Raw genomic sequence first — 15,943 nt, forward strand, 5'->3', positions numbered from 1 at the left:
CTGCCCCCTACTGCCCCTGCTGCCCCATCCACCCCCCCTCCTTCCTGACTGCCCCCCGGGGACCCTGCCCCATCCAGCCACCCCTTCTCCCTGTCCCCTGACTGCCCCCTGCTGCCCCTGCCCCATCCACCCCCCCTCCTTCCTGACTGCCCCCCGGGGACTCCCGCCCCATCCAGCCACCCCTTCTCCCTGTCCCCTGACTGCCCCCTGCTGCCCCATCCACCCCCCCTCCTTCCTGACTGTTCCCCGGGACCTCTGCCCTCATTCAACCCTCTGTTCCCCCTGACCCTCATCCACATCCCTGCCCCCTGATCACCACCCCGAACTCCCCTGCCCTCTATCTAACCCCTCCTGCTCCGTGCCCCCTTACTGCACTGTCTGGAGCACCGGTGGCTGGCGGCGCTACAGCCACGCTGCCCGGCTGGAGCCAGGCCACACCGCCACTGCGCAGCACAGAGACTGGGTCAGGCTGGGCTCTGCAGCGGTGCTGCCCCAGGAGCTCGCAGCCCCACCGCCCAGAGCATTGCGCCGGCAGCGGAGCGAGCGAGCTGAGGCTGTGGGGGGAGGGGCCGGGGCGAGGCTCCTGGGCCAGGAGCTCAGGGGCCGGGCAGGATGGTCCCCCGCGGGCTGTAGTTTGCCCACCACTGTACTGAAGGGAGGGACTTTTCTCATGTCCTTGTTTCTGCTTGGGCCCAGGTCAGACTCTCCTCCCTCAAGGGAAGGACTCCAGGAGGACCAGGCAACTCCTGTAGCCCAGGGACTGCGATGAGGTGGTGCTGGGGGTTTATTGCAGTGATGCCCAGAGGGCAGAGTTATGGCACACACAGACTGTTTTCACGTTCTAGGAGGTGTGGTGCCATCTCTGTGCATGACGCATTGAAATCCCAGCCCCTGCCCCTGGACCTGGCTTGCTTGGCTGCTCTGATTGTGGCACTGGCTTTGAGGACTGTTCCAGTCCCTGCGAGCTATGTTAACAGCTGTGGAAAGTGGGATGAGCGGCTCTCCCAGGATCCAGACCCTGCAGGATTCCTGAGTTCAGCAAAGTGGGGCCCTTCCGTTTTTGCCAACGTGAACATGGAAAATGGTCATTGTACAAAAGATCCCTTCTTAGTGCAGTTTTAAAAAAAACCCCCCTTGGGTGAGAAGGGAGGGAGCGTGGCGCGGCGCAGCCCAGAGAAACCACTTTTAGCAGAAGTCCTGAGGACAGCGCTGCAGCCACCGTCTGACGCCAAATGCCACGTCTGTGCGGAAATCGTACGTTGGCCCAGGACGCTAGCGATCAGCCCAGCAGGGCAGAACGAAATCACGCCAGGCTATTGCTCAGGCCTTTGAGGTTTGCTTCTGGTTCAGACACGCTGTGACATGCCAGGGAAGCTAATGAGGCAGAAGGGCTGCCTAAGCATCAGCTAATCTGTACAAAGTGGAGTCACTCTGGTTTCATTCCTTCCATAGGTTATGAAGGGGGATTTTAAAACACCAGCCAATCTGAAAGGGCGTCTTCAGGTGAGAGAGCCCATTGACTCCTCCGGGTTAGACCTTCATTTTGGATGGATCCGTGGCATGTCTGGTCCCTCACATGAGTGCACAGAGTTGGGCAGCAGCTCTGTCCTTGGGATACCTGACTCACGTGCATCTCCTGCTTCAGTCCACCAAATCTCCACTGCACAGTTGTTCCTCTCTTGTCCTGCTGATCATGTCACGGGAACCCTGGATCCTTTCACTGGTGTCTTGTCTGGTTGCATGAAATTTTAGCTGCTGGTCTTCGCTATCCAAGCCCTGCATACACTCATGCCCGCCCCACCTCCCCTCCTTCCTGCTAACGTTATTTTCTCTCACTTTTGGCTTCTTGCTTGCACTGGGGTGTCTGTGCATTCGTCCGACAAACCCTTCCGCTGCCTCGAATCCCTCCAGACATGTTCTCCTCCCTGGGGCCCCTTGGACTGCTGTGCTGGGTCTTGCTACACGTGGAGTGGGAAGAGGGGGGGTGTCTGTCTAATCTAGAGAGTGTAAATGTTCCAGAACATGGCTCCTGGTTCTGATACGTCTTTCAGTGCATAACTGTTTCATGTGTCACTAAAACCGCTCCCTTTGCACAGGTGTACAATCAGGAAGCACTTTACAATTTGGTGCAATCACAATGGCACTAGAGATGAAGATCAAAGAACTTGAAACCCTTATCCCCCTAGAAAATACTGCCTAAATAAGACACAACGAATATAAGGAAGGACCTTTTCACACAATGCACAACCTGTGGAACTTGTTGCCAGGGCATGTTGTGAAGGCCAAAAGTAAAACAGGGGTTTAAAAAAAAATTAGATAAGTTCCTGGCGGATAGGTGGATGGCTGTTAGCAGAGATGGTCATGGACACAACTCATGCTCTGTGTGTCCCTAAACCTGTTACTGCCAGAAGCTGGGCCTGGACGATGGGATGGATCGTGAGATGAATTACCCTGTTCTGTTCATTCCTTCTGAAGCACCTGGCATTGGCCACTGTCAGAAGACAGGATGCTGGGCTAGAAAGACCATTGGTCTGACCCAGCACAGGCATTCTCACGTTCTTATGACACACAATAGCCTAATGGTCAACACACTAGGGCTGTGTCCAAGCAGGGGGCTTGGGCAACCAAGACTCTGCCTATTTAATATGGGACATGTTAAAGGAAGCCGTGATTTTGGCTATCACAGTAGCATGTGGGGAGAGAGGCACCTCTCAGGTAGCCAGGATTAAAAGCATGTCGAGATTCACAAGTGAAAACCATTGCTTTGAATTGCCAGACTCAGAAACTCATGCAGCCCACCGGGCACGGGTGTAATTGTGCTCCCTGCAGGAGGCACCAGCTGCAGATCCTGAATTGCTGTCAGGTGTAGTCCCATGTAGAATGCATTGCAGTGATGAAGATCTGGGTCACTGGGGAAGCCTGCATATCATAGGAGAGATTGTGCTTTTGCCAGGAGATCGCCCTCTCAGCTCACTCTGAGGCCTGGGCTACACTAGCGGGGGGGTTCGAACTAAGATACGCAACGTCAGCTACGCTATTCGCGTAGCTGAAGTCGAAGTATCTTAGTTCGACTTACCTGGCCATCCTCATGGCGGCGAGTCAACTGCCGCGGCTCCCCCGTCGACTCCGCTTACTCCTCCTGCCGAGGTGGAGTACGGGCGTCGGTTAGCGGATCGATTTATCGTGTCCAGACGAGACGCGATAAATCAATCCCCGATACATCGAACGCTACCTGCCAATCCGGTGGGTAGTACAGACGTACCCTGAGAAGTGCGGTGGGAGAGTTTGTGTTTTGTATGTGACTTAATACTAATCATCGTTTTTCTTGGATTGTTTTAGGTGACTCAGAATACGTCTGCTTCTCACTGAAAGTTAATGATTTCCAGGTAGGTACTTGTGCTTTACTTGGAAATCCTGCAGGTCCATCTGCATTGCTCTGGGGTGGGGTTTTGCCTGCATAATTTCTAGTGCCTGTTGCTTAGAGTTCAGTGGCTCTGCGTGTGCCCCTGAGACATATCAACTCTGTGTTCAGTTAATTGCTCCAATTTGCCAGAATAATACTGTTACTTTGCCAGATGGGTTTCAAAATTGATTTCTTGCCTTTCCTGTGAAAACAGGTTTACTTGCCCAAAATGTAAATGAACTACTCGGTAACATCACCAGTCTGTAGGATTGCTGAGAACATGGAAATGTCCAGATGAACTGAGCAGTAGTTCTGTGTTGCAGGAGGAGAAGCTCTGATAACCCTCTAGGACAGGGGTCAGCAACCTTTCAGAAGTGGGGTGCCGAGTCTTCATTCATTCACTCTAATTTAAGGTTTCGCTTGCCAGTAATACATTTTAACGTTTTTAGAAGGTCTCTTTCTATAAGTCTATAATATATAACTAAACTATTGTTGTATGTAAAGTAAATAAGGTTTTTAAAATGTTTAAGAAGCTTCATTTAAAATTAAATTAAAATGCAGAGCCCCCTGGATCGGTGGCCAGGACCCAGGCAGTGTGAGTGCCACTGAAAATCCGCTCGTGTGCCGCCTTCGGGGCACGTGCCATAGGTTGCCTACCCCTGCTCTAGGATGTGCCATTGGCCTCCATGGATTAATAATAAAAAAAAGTCAGACTATTTTTTAATTAATGAAACAAAACAAGCAGAACACCTCTGTAGTTCTTGCTTTCCCCTCTTCTTCTGAGACAAAGCTTAAGGTTCATGTTTTTACACAATAATCCCTACACTGTGCTGTAAAAACAATTGTGAGCACTTGTAAAATCTAAGGCCACGTCTACACTTACAAGTTGACAGTGGGACAGCTGTACGAGCGCTCGTGTAGCGCTGATGGGAGAGAGCTGTCCCGTTGGCATAATAACTACCGCCGCTTGTTGAGTTGGTTTTATGTTGGGGGGAGCGAGAGCGTCTTCCGCCTACATAGCACTGTGCACATGAGCACTTATGCCATCAAAATTTGTTACTCAGTGGGGTTTTCACACCCCTGAGCGACAGAAGTGTTGACATAAGTGCTAGTGTAGACATGGCCTGACATTTCAAATGTCCATTGAATTGGAAATGTTGTCTGGTTCTGAGTTTGAGACACAAATGAACATCATAATGATTGTGATAAAGGAAACAAAAGCACTGAACAGGAACAGAGAGTATATTAGGCCTGGTCTACACTTCCAGCTTACACTGGCATAGTGCTGTCAGTCAGGGGTTTGAATCCCTCCCGCCTCAGAAATGAGGTATGCTGACAATAGAAGCAGCAGTTTGAGGAGTTCCTATAATGGCTGCTCTCCTCCTGTCTGTATACGGTGCATCTACACTGAGGAATAGGCTCTGCCGTGTAGATGTAGCACCAGTCTTGGTTCCTGGTTGGGAGTTTGTAGGTCTCTCACAAAGTCATTTGTAAGAGCCCTGGGTACAAATGATCATATTTGCTGTATTAGGTATATAGCTCATTCCTCTGTCTGAAATGCTTTTTCCCCCTGCAGGATGTTGCAAGTGGCCTTCCATTACCCAGCAGAGAAGGAATTTGCAAATGCAAAAGTGGAAATCTGTTATCCAAGCATATTGCTTGCTACTAATATTGCCAAAATGTGACTGCTGTACCAGGAATGTATTTGCATTTATTTGCAAAGGTCAAACATTTCACACTTCAAGTACCAGTTGTCTACCTTTTCCGAACACGCTGTGGTAAAGAGAGAAATCTGTGGAAATGAATTTTCGGACTGAACCTTCGAAGTGCATTGGAAAGAGATTTTATATTCAGTTACTTGAGAACTTTTTAAAGTTGCATTAAAATTGTCTTGTAATTTTGTTCTCTAATTTGAAACCAGAAATAGGTGTAATAACCGCATAGAGCCTTTGTTGTACAAGTGACAATTAGAGACCTGCCTTCTATCGTTCCTTCACTCGTAACGTACAGAATCTATTGCAGAGTTAATATATGAGGCCGTTCTGTTTCAGGCGTGGCTCAGTCTGGTTTATTTCCTGTGATGCGAGTGTTCTCCAGTGCAGAAGAAAGTGTCCTAGGCGCGCTGGGCCAAGACCCCCTGCCGCTGCTCGCTCTCCTGAGGTGCCCCCGGCCTGTGAGCCTGGCGGGGGGTGCGCCCAGGGGATGGGCCTGGAGGGGGGCCAGGGCAGGGGTACGTGGGGGTGCAGGACCCATGGGAGCAGCCGGGTGCCCCCGGCCTGTGAGCCTGGCGGGGGGCCAGGACAGGGGCGTGCAGGGGAGCAGCCGGGTGCCCCCAGGCCTGTGGGTGCGAGACCATGTGCAGTGGCACCTGGGGCAGTGGCCGGGTGCCCCCTGGCTGCCCCTGGGGTCTGGCACCCCCTGCTCAGGAGTGGGGGGCGGGGCTGGGCCAGGCTGGCCCCGCCCCACTGGCCTGGCTGCTCCGCCTCCCGCCGCAGTCAGCCAGCACCATAGAGGCGAGGCCAGGACGGACAGCTGGGCGGGCCGCTCTGTCTCCATGTCTCTATGGTCAGGGGCGGGGCTTGGGCAGGCGGAGTCGCGGCACTGCCCCGGAAGTAAAGGCCACAGCTTCCTGTTTCCGGGTCAGCAGCGCAGGTCGCTTTCGAGCAGCGGGGCCGAGTGCCGGCAGCCCAGAGCCGGAGTCTTCCGAGGCCCGTGTGACCGCGGGCGGAGTCCGCTCTCCCCGCGCGGTGAGCGGCCGGCCCTCGGGGTAGACGCGGTCCCCCCTCCCCCCCCCCCGCTAGTGGTCTGTCCTCGCGCTGCCCCCTGCGAGGGCCCCTTGTCCCCACTGCTTGTAACGGGGCGTCACTAGCGCGCTGCCCCCCCCCTCCCGGTGTCACCGCCTCGCGCGGGCTGTGCCCCGCCCCCCCCCCGTGTCACCGCCTCGCGCGGGCTGTGCCCCGCCCGCCCCCCGTGTCACCGCCTCGCGCGGGCTGTGCCCCGCCCCCCCCCCCGTGTCACCGCCTCGCGCGGGCTGCGCCCTGCCCCCCCCCCGGTCATCGTGCCCACGCTGCTGCCAGCTCGCTGACTCTCCCGGGGTGTCGCTCTCTCCCAGGCCGTCATGTCGATGTCCCATCTCTACGGCAAAGATGACGATGGGGATGTGGAGATGGAGAAATTTGAAATCACAGACTGGGACCTGCAGAACGAGTTCAACCCCAACCGCCAGCGCCACTGGCAGACCAAGGAGGAGGCCACCTATGGCGTGTGGGCCGAGCACGACTCGGACGAAGAGAGGCCCAGCTTTGGAGGCAAACGGTACGGGCAGGTACCAGTGCCCTGCAAGCTCTGGCAGCACTGTGAACAGACAGAATCGTCTCTTTGTTGTTAGCGTAGCTGATAAGCTAAAATAACAATCGAAATGAGATACCGATTCCTTAGTGCAGTACCAACAGATTTCTCACTTTTAATTTGAGTCTTTTCTCCGTCAGTCTGCAAAGAACTATTAGGGCGACTCCTTTACAAGTTCTATAGGATATTTGATTTTGTAAGTTTTCCTATGAATGTAACTCAGTCACTTGATGTATACAGCCTGATTCAGAAGGCGAAGCTCTCTAGGAAACTGTGCTACTGTGGCCAGTTTGAGATTGTAATGGCTTTGGAGGGTATCTGTTTGGAGAGGGGAGGGGTTAATATTTAGTTCAGCGTGTTATCAAATGGACTGAATTCTTCATATATACACCTCTACCTCAATAAAATGTGACCTGATATAACACGAATTCAGATATAATGCAGTAAAGCAGGGCTCCGGGGGGGGCTGCGCACTCCGGCGGATCAAATTAAATTTGATATAACGTGATTTCACCTATAATGCGGTAAAAAATTTTTGGCTCCTGAGGTCAGCGTTAAATTGAGGTAGAGGTGTAGTTTGGTTCCAAGTTTTGTTTCCTTATTGCCCAGTTAGTAAGTGGTTTGTGAGGGAGATGCTAGGTCACAACTCATTAGAGAGAGCCTTGCGCGCACACTCAAAACCAGCATTTTCCATAACTGAAATATCAGAAGTTTGAATTTAACAGCTTGTAATGCTATTTCTTAACACTGAGTTTATTTTGAAATCAGGAAAATCTGCACCAAGGTTTTTCTGTGTGTGTACATTTCAAGTTCTGATTCAATGGAACAGTGTTATAACAGCATGACTGTGAAATCCCTTTTTTGTGCAGCTCTCGGGACTACTCAGCCCCCGTTAATTTCATCAGTGCGGGACTAAGGAAAGCTGCAGCTGAGGAAGTGATTGAAGAAGATTCAGATGAGGATGAGAAACCCATTAAGCAGGAAGAATTCCCTAAAGAGTTTGTACCAAAGAAATTAAAAACAGTGAGTTATTCATAAAAGTACCTACCAGACCTATTTAAGTTATTTACGGAGTACCAGCCATGGTACAGTCTAGGTACTGGCTCAGTAATACAGCTGCTGAGAAGGGAGAACAGTGGCTGAGTAAGATCACGGAGCCACTTGTGATACTGGTTTGCAGTGGAGGGAGGAGTTTTCCTTGGCTTTTTTTAGTGTATTTGGATGGATTGCATATGTTCTTGGGAGCTTCACTCCTCTCCAGGCCTCTTAAGCCCCTTCCCTTCATTAATACTCATTTTGAGTTGAATGAGGTTGAAGTAAATGAATATCCAAGTTTTGCTTCCACCCATCAATGATAAATATTTTTTCAAATTATTTTTTTTCACAGAACTAAATGTGACTAGCATAAGCAAATTACCAATTAAATGGATTAAAAATCCAAATCCATTTTTCGACTGTTTAGATGCAAAATATCAGGAACCAATTTATTTCCGCCCACAATAGAGCTTTACAGATCAGCCCATAATGGGAACGGGGCTACAAACCCCTAACTCCAGCAGTGGGCCTGGGGGGCTCTCTGACAGAGAGTTCGAAGAGCAGCACAGAGTGCAGGCTGGTGAGGCTCCTCGGGGTAGTCTCATCTTGAGACAGATGGCCAGGTGCTTGGTGATTATATCACTTATCTGGTATTGGTTTCTTTTCTTTTTCTTTTTAACAGGGTGGCAATTTCAAACCCAGCCAGAAAGGATTTATAGGAGGGACCAAATCTTTCATGGACTTCGGCAGCTGGGAGAGACACACCAAGGGAATAGGGCAGAAGCTTCTTCAGAAAATGGGTTATGTCCCTGGCAGAGGGCTTGGAAAGAATGCTCAAGGTACTGTGTGTTTTCCCCAGGAGCGTGGGCCTGAGATGGGGATTCTTTAAGGAAACTGCAAACTTGGTTCTTGTTTGCCCACCTCTTCTTCAGACAAGTTGGATCTTCAAGATCAAATCCAGTTGTATTAGTTTTAAATAATTACAGCAGTAATTAGATGAAATTGACATATGGTGGGAGAGTGCACAATCTCTGATTATGTAGCATGAGGAGGAGACAATTGGAGGGAGATTAAATTAAAAGGCATTCAACTTGGAACAATCAAAGGAAATGCTATTTTGTGCAGTGTATAGAATTCATTAGCATCGGTGGTCCAAGGAACATGCTACAGCAGGTTTTTAAAAGTGCCTGAAAATTTTAGGGCCACCAATAACAATGTGTAACTGCAAAATACTGACACTGCTGAAGACAGAATGCCAGACTGGATGATCTGTGCTAGTTTGTTAACTCTTTTTTATATGGTGACCTATTTACAGCTTTTCCTGTTCAAATGGTTAGACCCCACTTCCTAACTGACATTCACTGTCTGTTCTGAACCCCCTCAGGTATCATCAATCCGATTGAGGCCAAGCAAAGAAAAGGCAAAGGGGCCTTGGGAGCATATGGCTCTGAACGAACCAGTCAGTCCTTGCAGGACTTCCCTGTTGTTGACTCTGAGGAAGAGGCTGAAGAGGTATGACTCTTGGTCTGTCTGTGTCACAGGGTTAAGGGCTCCCGCCGTGTTGAAGACTCCCATCGCAATGTGCAGTACTAGGGCATTCTCCTATGTCGGGGAAGCCATTCAGCTCAGCGGCATGCAGGAAGCTGAAGTTACAGATTCCATTCCTCTCCTTGTGGTTTTTTTTGTTTTTTCTCCCTATCCCTTGAAAGAGAGACTTATGCTAATGGCTTTGCCCTTGCTGCTGGAATCTGACTTGCTAATGCTCCGGGACTGTAAAGCCTGTTTGTTTGGCTGGGCTAATGGGAACATTTGAAGGGTTTTTTTCCCTCTGTCCTGGGAATAAGATCCAGAAATGTACTGGTTAGGACTATCTGTAATATGTTTGACTCAGCCACAGAATTTCAGCCAGTAAAGCTTTAATCTTTGCCCATTGTTTTTCTATACTGCATTCTTTAAGGGACCTGAGCTGAAATATTCTTGTGTAAAGAAGCCTATGACAGACTTGCATGGCTAGCCAGCAACCTGCATCTCTGGTCTGACTTTGGCTTTTTATTTAGGAATTTCAGAAAGAGCTTAGTCAGTGGAGGAAGGATCCTAATGGAGGCAAGAAAAAACCCAAATACGCCTACAAGACAGTAGAAGAATTGAAGGCCAAAGGCAGAATTGGCAAGCAGCTCACAACTCCTCAAAAGGAACTATCCCAAGTTAAGGTAAGACCAATATCCAAAGCAATGATATGTTTAAATCTCTAGGAGATTCGCATCTGCCTAAGGTGCATCATCCTCATTATCATCCGTACAAGACAGAACGAAGACACTTAGCAGAAAATCTGCAGAACGTGTGGCAGGATCTTGTTGCCTCTCTCAGCAAAAGTGCTGGTTCTGCGAGTACTTAAGAATCATTGACCAACATAATGGAGGTGAGTCATAAGCTTTGGTTATTGACAGGCTAATGAGAACCAAATTCTCAACCCCCTGAGGGATAGTGACTGGACTTGGCCTTGGTCTGCTTGTCTGAAATCACAGTTCTTGAGGTAACAGAATTGCTTTAGTCTTTCCTCCAGACGCAGCATGCAGTTCCTTATGTTATAAGGTGACTTGTATTTACAGTCTTGTGCAATGGTGGAGGGGAAAACATAGTCCTTTCTCTCCAGATACAGGCAGATAGAAAAGACCTTTTCTCTGCTCTTATTTCTGCCTCCAGCTCCTAATTTCCTGTGACTCCAAATCCTTAGCGAGGCTATAACTGCATGGAGTGCAGTTGCTTTTGAGAGAGACCCAAACTGCTGCATCCTCAGTTTCAGTCTTCTTGCTCAAATAACTTGGTTATGTTAATAACAACCGGAAGCTGCTGAATTACCACGATAGCTTCCAGTCTCAATCCTGGGTAATGGGTTTCCTTTGAATAGTTGTATTGAACTCTGGCTGTTTAGACACATTTGTTTTTGTTTATTGGAAGGTTATAGACATGACTGGCCGGGAACAAAGGGTTTATTACAGTTACAGTCAAATCAGCCATAAGCACAATATCCCAGATGACAATCCTCAGCAGCCACTGGGCAAAGACTCCAAGCCCCAAGCATTTGCCTTGCCAGAACTGGAGCACAACTTGCAACTTCTCATCGATATCACAGAGCAGGAGATCATCCAGAATGACCGGCAGCTGCAGTACGAGAGAGACATGGTTGTCAACCTGACCCATGAGATACAGAAGATGTCTGAAGTCCTCTCGCATGAGGAGACAGCAATTAGCAACCTCAGCAAGGTCCTGGAATTGGTGGAGGAATGCGAGAGGCGAATGCAGCCTAACTGTGACAATCCACTTACCTTGGATGAATGTGCAAAGATTTTTGAGACCCTCCAAGATAAGTATTATGAGGAATACAGGATGTCCGATAGAGTGGACCTGGCAGTAGCTATCGTCTTTCCTCTCATGAAAGATTACTTCAAGAACTGGGATCCCCTTAAGGTGAGTACTGGGTTTGGCTTCAGTATTTTATCAGTTAGGATTGAAAAGATTTTTCTAGTTTGCTTTGATTGAAAAGTTGACTAAACAACCATAGGAAATCATGCAGTTGTTCATGGTCTACTGCGGTAAATGTATGCATGCAAAATGTGGGAGCACTCTTAACCTGCTAATAAAAGGAGGGCTGCTGACATTACTCGCTAAAGCTGAAGGCCAAGATTTTCTAAAGTGACTGGAGATTGTGGGAGTCTCAATGTTTGGGTGCCTGCCTGGAGACCCGTTATCAAGGGGCCTGATTTTCAGTGGTGCTCAGAAGAAACAGTAAATGGCGAGACAGGTCCCTTTCTTTTTATTGCATGGGAAGTCTGCCTAACTTGGCAATGAAAGGGTGTGCTGTCCAGCAAGTCATGCCATTTAGCACATGGATAGATAAAACATACAGTATCATATCTGTAGTATGTAGCTTTAGCTTTTACAAATCTTATTTCTCCTTGCCCTGGTGTCTTTGGTTTATATTAAATCCACTCCAGGGTTATACCCTGGTGGGAGACTGACTGCCAAATCCTGTCACCTTGCTGTTTGTTGGCAGAGCAGAGGCAGGGAAAAGGTCTCTCTCCCTCAGCACATTACCACCCCTCTGCTTTACATGCTAATGGGCAACCATGAAAGAAGTAAACGTTGCCCTGGCTCATTTTTTCTTTTCAGGACTGTATGTATGGCACAGAAATTATAGCCAAGTGGAAAAGGCTTTTAGAAAATGATCAGTTGTTATCGCACAGTGGGCAGGACCTAGCAACGGATGCTTTTCACAGGTAACCAATGGTACTTGTATGCAACACTCTCAAATGATGGTCTCTTGGGATGGAGAAAAGTGGGTGGAAATGCACTTTCCAGATGATGCCCTTTAATGAACTGAAGTGTCTGTTAAAATCCAGCTGTCAAATGTAAACAAAGTAGCCTTTTTAATTCCTTGAAGTCCTCTATAAAAGACAAACCAAATGTTTAACATTCACTTCTACCAGACCTAGGCTGTAGCTTAATCTTGACTTTGATTTTTCTAGGCTCATGTGGGAAATGTGGATGCCGTATGTAAGAAACATAATAACACAGTGGCAGCCGAGAAACTGTGGACCAATGGTAGATTTCTTGGACAGCTGGGTGCATGTTATTCCTGTTTGGATATTGGATAATATTCTGGATCAGCTTATCTTCCCCAAACTACAGAAAGAGGTAAGATGAGAGGTCCATTTACACTGAAGCCACACTCTGAACCAATGTTCAAACCACCGTGGGTTACGAATATTGGATAACCTTTTCATTTTGGAGCCTCAGGGCAGCATTATTAACGGTGGGATGCTTTCGTTATAATTTTGTGTGCATTTGGTGGAGAGGGGCTCAGCTGCTTAGGAGTCACTGGGTAGATTTATTTCTATTGCAGTAACTTTTTGTTTGTTTCAAGGTTGAAAACTGGAACCCTCTGACAGACACTGTCCCAATCCACTCTTGGATTCACCCCTGGCTTCCACTGATGCAATCTCGATTAGAGCCATTATATTCTCCAATCCGAAACAAGTTGGCAAATGCACTGCAGAAATGGCACCCCAGTGACTCCTCAGCCAAACTGATCCTTCAGCCCTGGAAAGAAGTGTTTACACCAGGATCTTGGGAGGCTTTCATGGTCAAAAACATTGTGCCTAAACTCGGTGAGGCAAGCCAAAGAACAGTCACCCACAACCCCCCTGATGCCATCCAAACTGGTTTAAAGTCTCTCGAGCCTAAAGTAAAACTCAGTGTACTGTTTTAAGATGTATGCGTCTAGCAGAGAGTAGCACCTAGTAGAGATTTAGCATACTTGCCTTTTTGGAGCCAAGGATGGCTTCTGTAGCTATTCAGATTATCCAAACAGTTTAAAGAGTTTGAACCCTGTTAGGCAGCATCTTTAAGTCCTCTTTGACCACTTAAACTGCTAGCTGAATAGGTTGAAGTACTTCCTGCAGTTAAAAGCAGCCAGTGTGCCAGCAGAGCAGTTCCTATTCCTATTCTGACTTCTCTCTTCTCTCCCCAGGGATGTGTCTCAATGAGCTCGTCATCAACCCTCACCAGCAGCATATGGATGCATTTTACTGGGTGATCGACTGGGAGGGGATGGTCTCTGTGTCCAGCCTTGTTGGACTTCTGGAGAAACACTTCTTCCCCAAATGGCTGCAGGTGTGTAGTTAAGAGACTAACCAATGAACTGTTTGCTTTAAAGAACAAGCCAATGATAAGGTGGTGGTGAATGGCTGGGAGGGACCTGGCTCTCTGGCTGTTGCCAGGTGAAATATTTTATTGGTTAAACTCAGAATTCCAATTCCTGCCCAGTGTATGTATGTTGCATGGCAGAAATGGCTTGAATGTTAAATGCAGACATTTCTTAGTGATGGCTCCGTGTATATCAGATGGAGACTGTGCTTCTTTAGCAGACACAGATTTACAGTCCTTTCTTCTTAGTATAAGCACATTTAGAATCAAACTAATTGATACTGGGGGGAGGCGTTGATCCATGTTTGTGCCACCCCATTGATGTGTGTTTTTCAATTTCTTTGCAGGTGCTGTGCTCTTGGCTAAGTAATAGTCCTAATTATGAAGAGATCACCAAGTGGTACCTTGGTTGGAAGTCTATGTTGTCAGACCAGGTGTTAGCACATCCATCGATCAAGGACAAATTTAATGAAGCTCTTGATATCATGAACCGGGCTGTCTCTTCCAATGTCGGTAAGTAACTTGTTGTGAAGGCTTCACCATTTCTATCCTACCTAGTGCTTCCCAATATAGCAGTACTTGATTCTTCTATTCAGTCAGAACCCCTGCTAACTACAATTTCCATAGATCCTGCCACCACTCATGCAAAAATGCTTTTGCTTCTGTTCCAGAAATGTGTGGCACTAGACTGCTCTTCTGATAGCTGCAGTTGACTGAAATATAGGTTTTTTTGGTACAGTTGCTGTTTTCATATTTAAAGGGCAGAGGTATAGAGATGTTAGGTGTCTTGTATCTGTGTGTTTATATGCCAGTGCCAGGTGCCCCAGAGGGAATGAACAGAACAGGGAATCATCAAGTGATCCATCCCATTCCCAGCTTCTGGCAAACGGGCCAGGGCCACCATCCCTGAGGGGCCATTGTTCAAATACTTGGTTTCTAAAGCTACAGTCTGTGATCTTAGCTTTGTGGGGAAAATTGGTGCTTCTTCCCAGCACTATGGAAGTGTCCAGTAGGAAGTACTCTTGGGAATTAGTACAGCTTGTTAGCAGCTGACAGGATTGTACAGGGAGAACTAGACACATAAAAGGTTTAAAACTTAAGAGACGAATAAACTGTAGACAGATACTGGGCTAGATGGACCTTTGGTCTGACCCGGTACGGCCTTTCTTATGTTCTTATGTTCTGTCTCCGAAACCCACTTCCCTGTGTGTGTTCTGCCCCAGCAGTGAATCAGCTTCTTACCCTGCTTCTTTTAAAGTGTTATTGTATAGTCCTGTGGAAGGACTGTGGGCCCATGGCACAGTACAGAAGGTAGTCCACAGAGTCAGTCTTGAAGGCTGCGTTATATTCCTATAGTAAAATAATGACCCAGATACACAGCTATAGGCATACATTGTACCATACTGGGAATTCACCGCCTCTGAGACACTCCTAGCATGGTACTCAGAACAGCCACCAAGTGACATTAAAGCCTCTCTCTGTGTGTGGAGTTGCTGATTGATGTTGAGCTCTTTAAGGCTACTGAACTGCCTGGCTTCTCAGCAGTCACTCTGTCTAACCTGCTACTAGACAGCTGGTCTGATTGCAGGGGCTTGGGTTTGGATGGAGCATGGCATGTTTGCCCAGATTTCCCTCTGTGTCTAATGGCATTGCAGTGGAGCAACTTCCTACAAGCGTCTCTGTCCAAACTGTTCTAGACACTCTGGCGAGATTCAGTGACAAAGGCTTGTTTTAAATCTTGCCATTTGTCATAGTTCAATAGAATTGATTTAGAGAATGTTTCACCTGAATATCCTGCTATCTCTTTAGCATCAAATACGGTAAAAGATGCACAATAGCATTTACGACTGCCCCTTTGACTCTGTCCCACTGGATTAGGTGTATGCTGCACCCCTGACATTCAGCATTTAGGTTCATCGCTGTATCCTGTTCAAAAATGGATTGGAACCTTGCCTTCACCTATTTCACTTTTTCCCCAAACAGGTGGCTACATGCAACCAGGTGCTCGGGAAAACATTGCCTATCTCACTCACACAGAGCGGAGGAAAGACTTCCAGTACGAAGCTATGCAGGAGCGGCGAGAGGCTGAGAACATGGCCCAACGGGGCATAGGCATGGCTGCTAGCTCTGTGCCAATGAATTTTAAGGACCTCATTCAAACAAAAGCAGAAGAACACAATATCGTCTTCATGCCTGTGATTGGGAAGCGGCATGAAGGAAAACAATTGTACACATTTGGACGAATTGTGATTTACATTGACAGGGGCGTTGTGTTTGTACAAGGAGAGAAGACGTGGGTGCCAACCTCTCTTCAGAGTCTCATTGATATGGCTAAATAAGGATCCTGCTCTGTGCCAGGAGCATTGTACATAGTAAGTATTGTCAAGATTCACATGCTAACAGCTGTTTAGTGTGACTGTCTAACAATAAAGAGGTGACTTGACTTTGTAG

At 48.0% G+C, this 15,943-nt stretch overlaps 2 protein-coding genes across 4 annotated transcripts in view; both read left to right on the plus strand.

The window, feature by feature from the left end:
- TPST2 (tyrosylprotein sulfotransferase 2) overlaps nucleotides 1–5,448 on the plus strand; it is a 42,973-nt gene extending 37,525 nt beyond the window's left edge. For both annotated transcript variants that reach the window (XM_044990491.1, XM_044990492.1), the window contains exons 5-7: nucleotides 1,453–1,503; nucleotides 3,340–3,386; nucleotides 4,980–5,448. In XM_044990491.1, the coding sequence (XP_044846426.1) occupies nucleotides 1,453–1,503; nucleotides 3,340–3,369 (81 nt within the window). In that variant the 3' untranslated portion in view covers nucleotides 3,370–3,386; nucleotides 4,980–5,448. The remainder of the gene's footprint in view (nucleotides 1–1,452; nucleotides 1,504–3,339; nucleotides 3,387–4,979) is intronic.
- Nucleotides 5,449–6,016: 568 nt separating this feature from the next.
- On the plus strand, nucleotides 6,017–15,942 carry TFIP11 (tuftelin interacting protein 11). Of its 2 annotated transcripts, none has more exons than XM_044990478.1 (13): nucleotides 6,017–6,150; nucleotides 6,516–6,718; nucleotides 7,621–7,774; nucleotides 8,469–8,625; nucleotides 9,171–9,298; nucleotides 9,844–9,996; nucleotides 10,745–11,254; nucleotides 11,957–12,063; nucleotides 12,313–12,481; nucleotides 12,711–12,954; nucleotides 13,317–13,459; nucleotides 13,840–14,005; nucleotides 15,476–15,942. In XM_044990478.1, exons 2-13 carry the CDS (start codon nucleotides 6,522–6,524, stop codon nucleotides 15,829–15,831), a joined length of 2,484 nt encoding a protein of 827 aa, XP_044846413.1. In that variant the 5' UTR covers nucleotides 6,017–6,150; nucleotides 6,516–6,521; the 3' UTR covers nucleotides 15,832–15,942. The 2 variants fall into 2 exon arrangements, with proteins under 2 accessions (XP_044846413.1, XP_044846414.1); XM_044990479.1 differs by having other exon boundaries at nucleotides 6,042–6,170.
- The last annotated feature ends 1 nt before the right edge of the window (nucleotide 15,943 follows it).

The sequence above is a fragment of the Mauremys mutica genome, chromosome 16 (assembly GCF_020497125.1).
Source record: "Mauremys mutica isolate MM-2020 ecotype Southern chromosome 16, ASM2049712v1, whole genome shotgun sequence".
NCBI classification, from domain to species: domain Eukaryota; kingdom Metazoa; phylum Chordata; order Testudines; family Geoemydidae; genus Mauremys; species Mauremys mutica.

What these genes read in the sequence shown, in the direction of transcription:
- TFIP11 (XM_044990478.1), top strand. Translation starts at nt 6,522, where the DNA reads ATGTCGATGTCCCATCTCTACGGCAAAGATGACGATGGGGATGTGGAG. An exon ending in AGAACTGGGATCCCCTTAAG is followed by an intron (nt 11,255 to 11,956) that starts GTGAGTACTGGG and finishes TTTTCTTTTCAG; the next exon opens with GACTGTATGTATGGCACAGA. An exon ending in GCAACGGATGCTTTTCACAG is followed by an intron (nt 12,064 to 12,312) that starts GTAACCAATGGT and finishes TGATTTTTCTAG; the next exon opens with GCTCATGTGGGAAATGTGGA.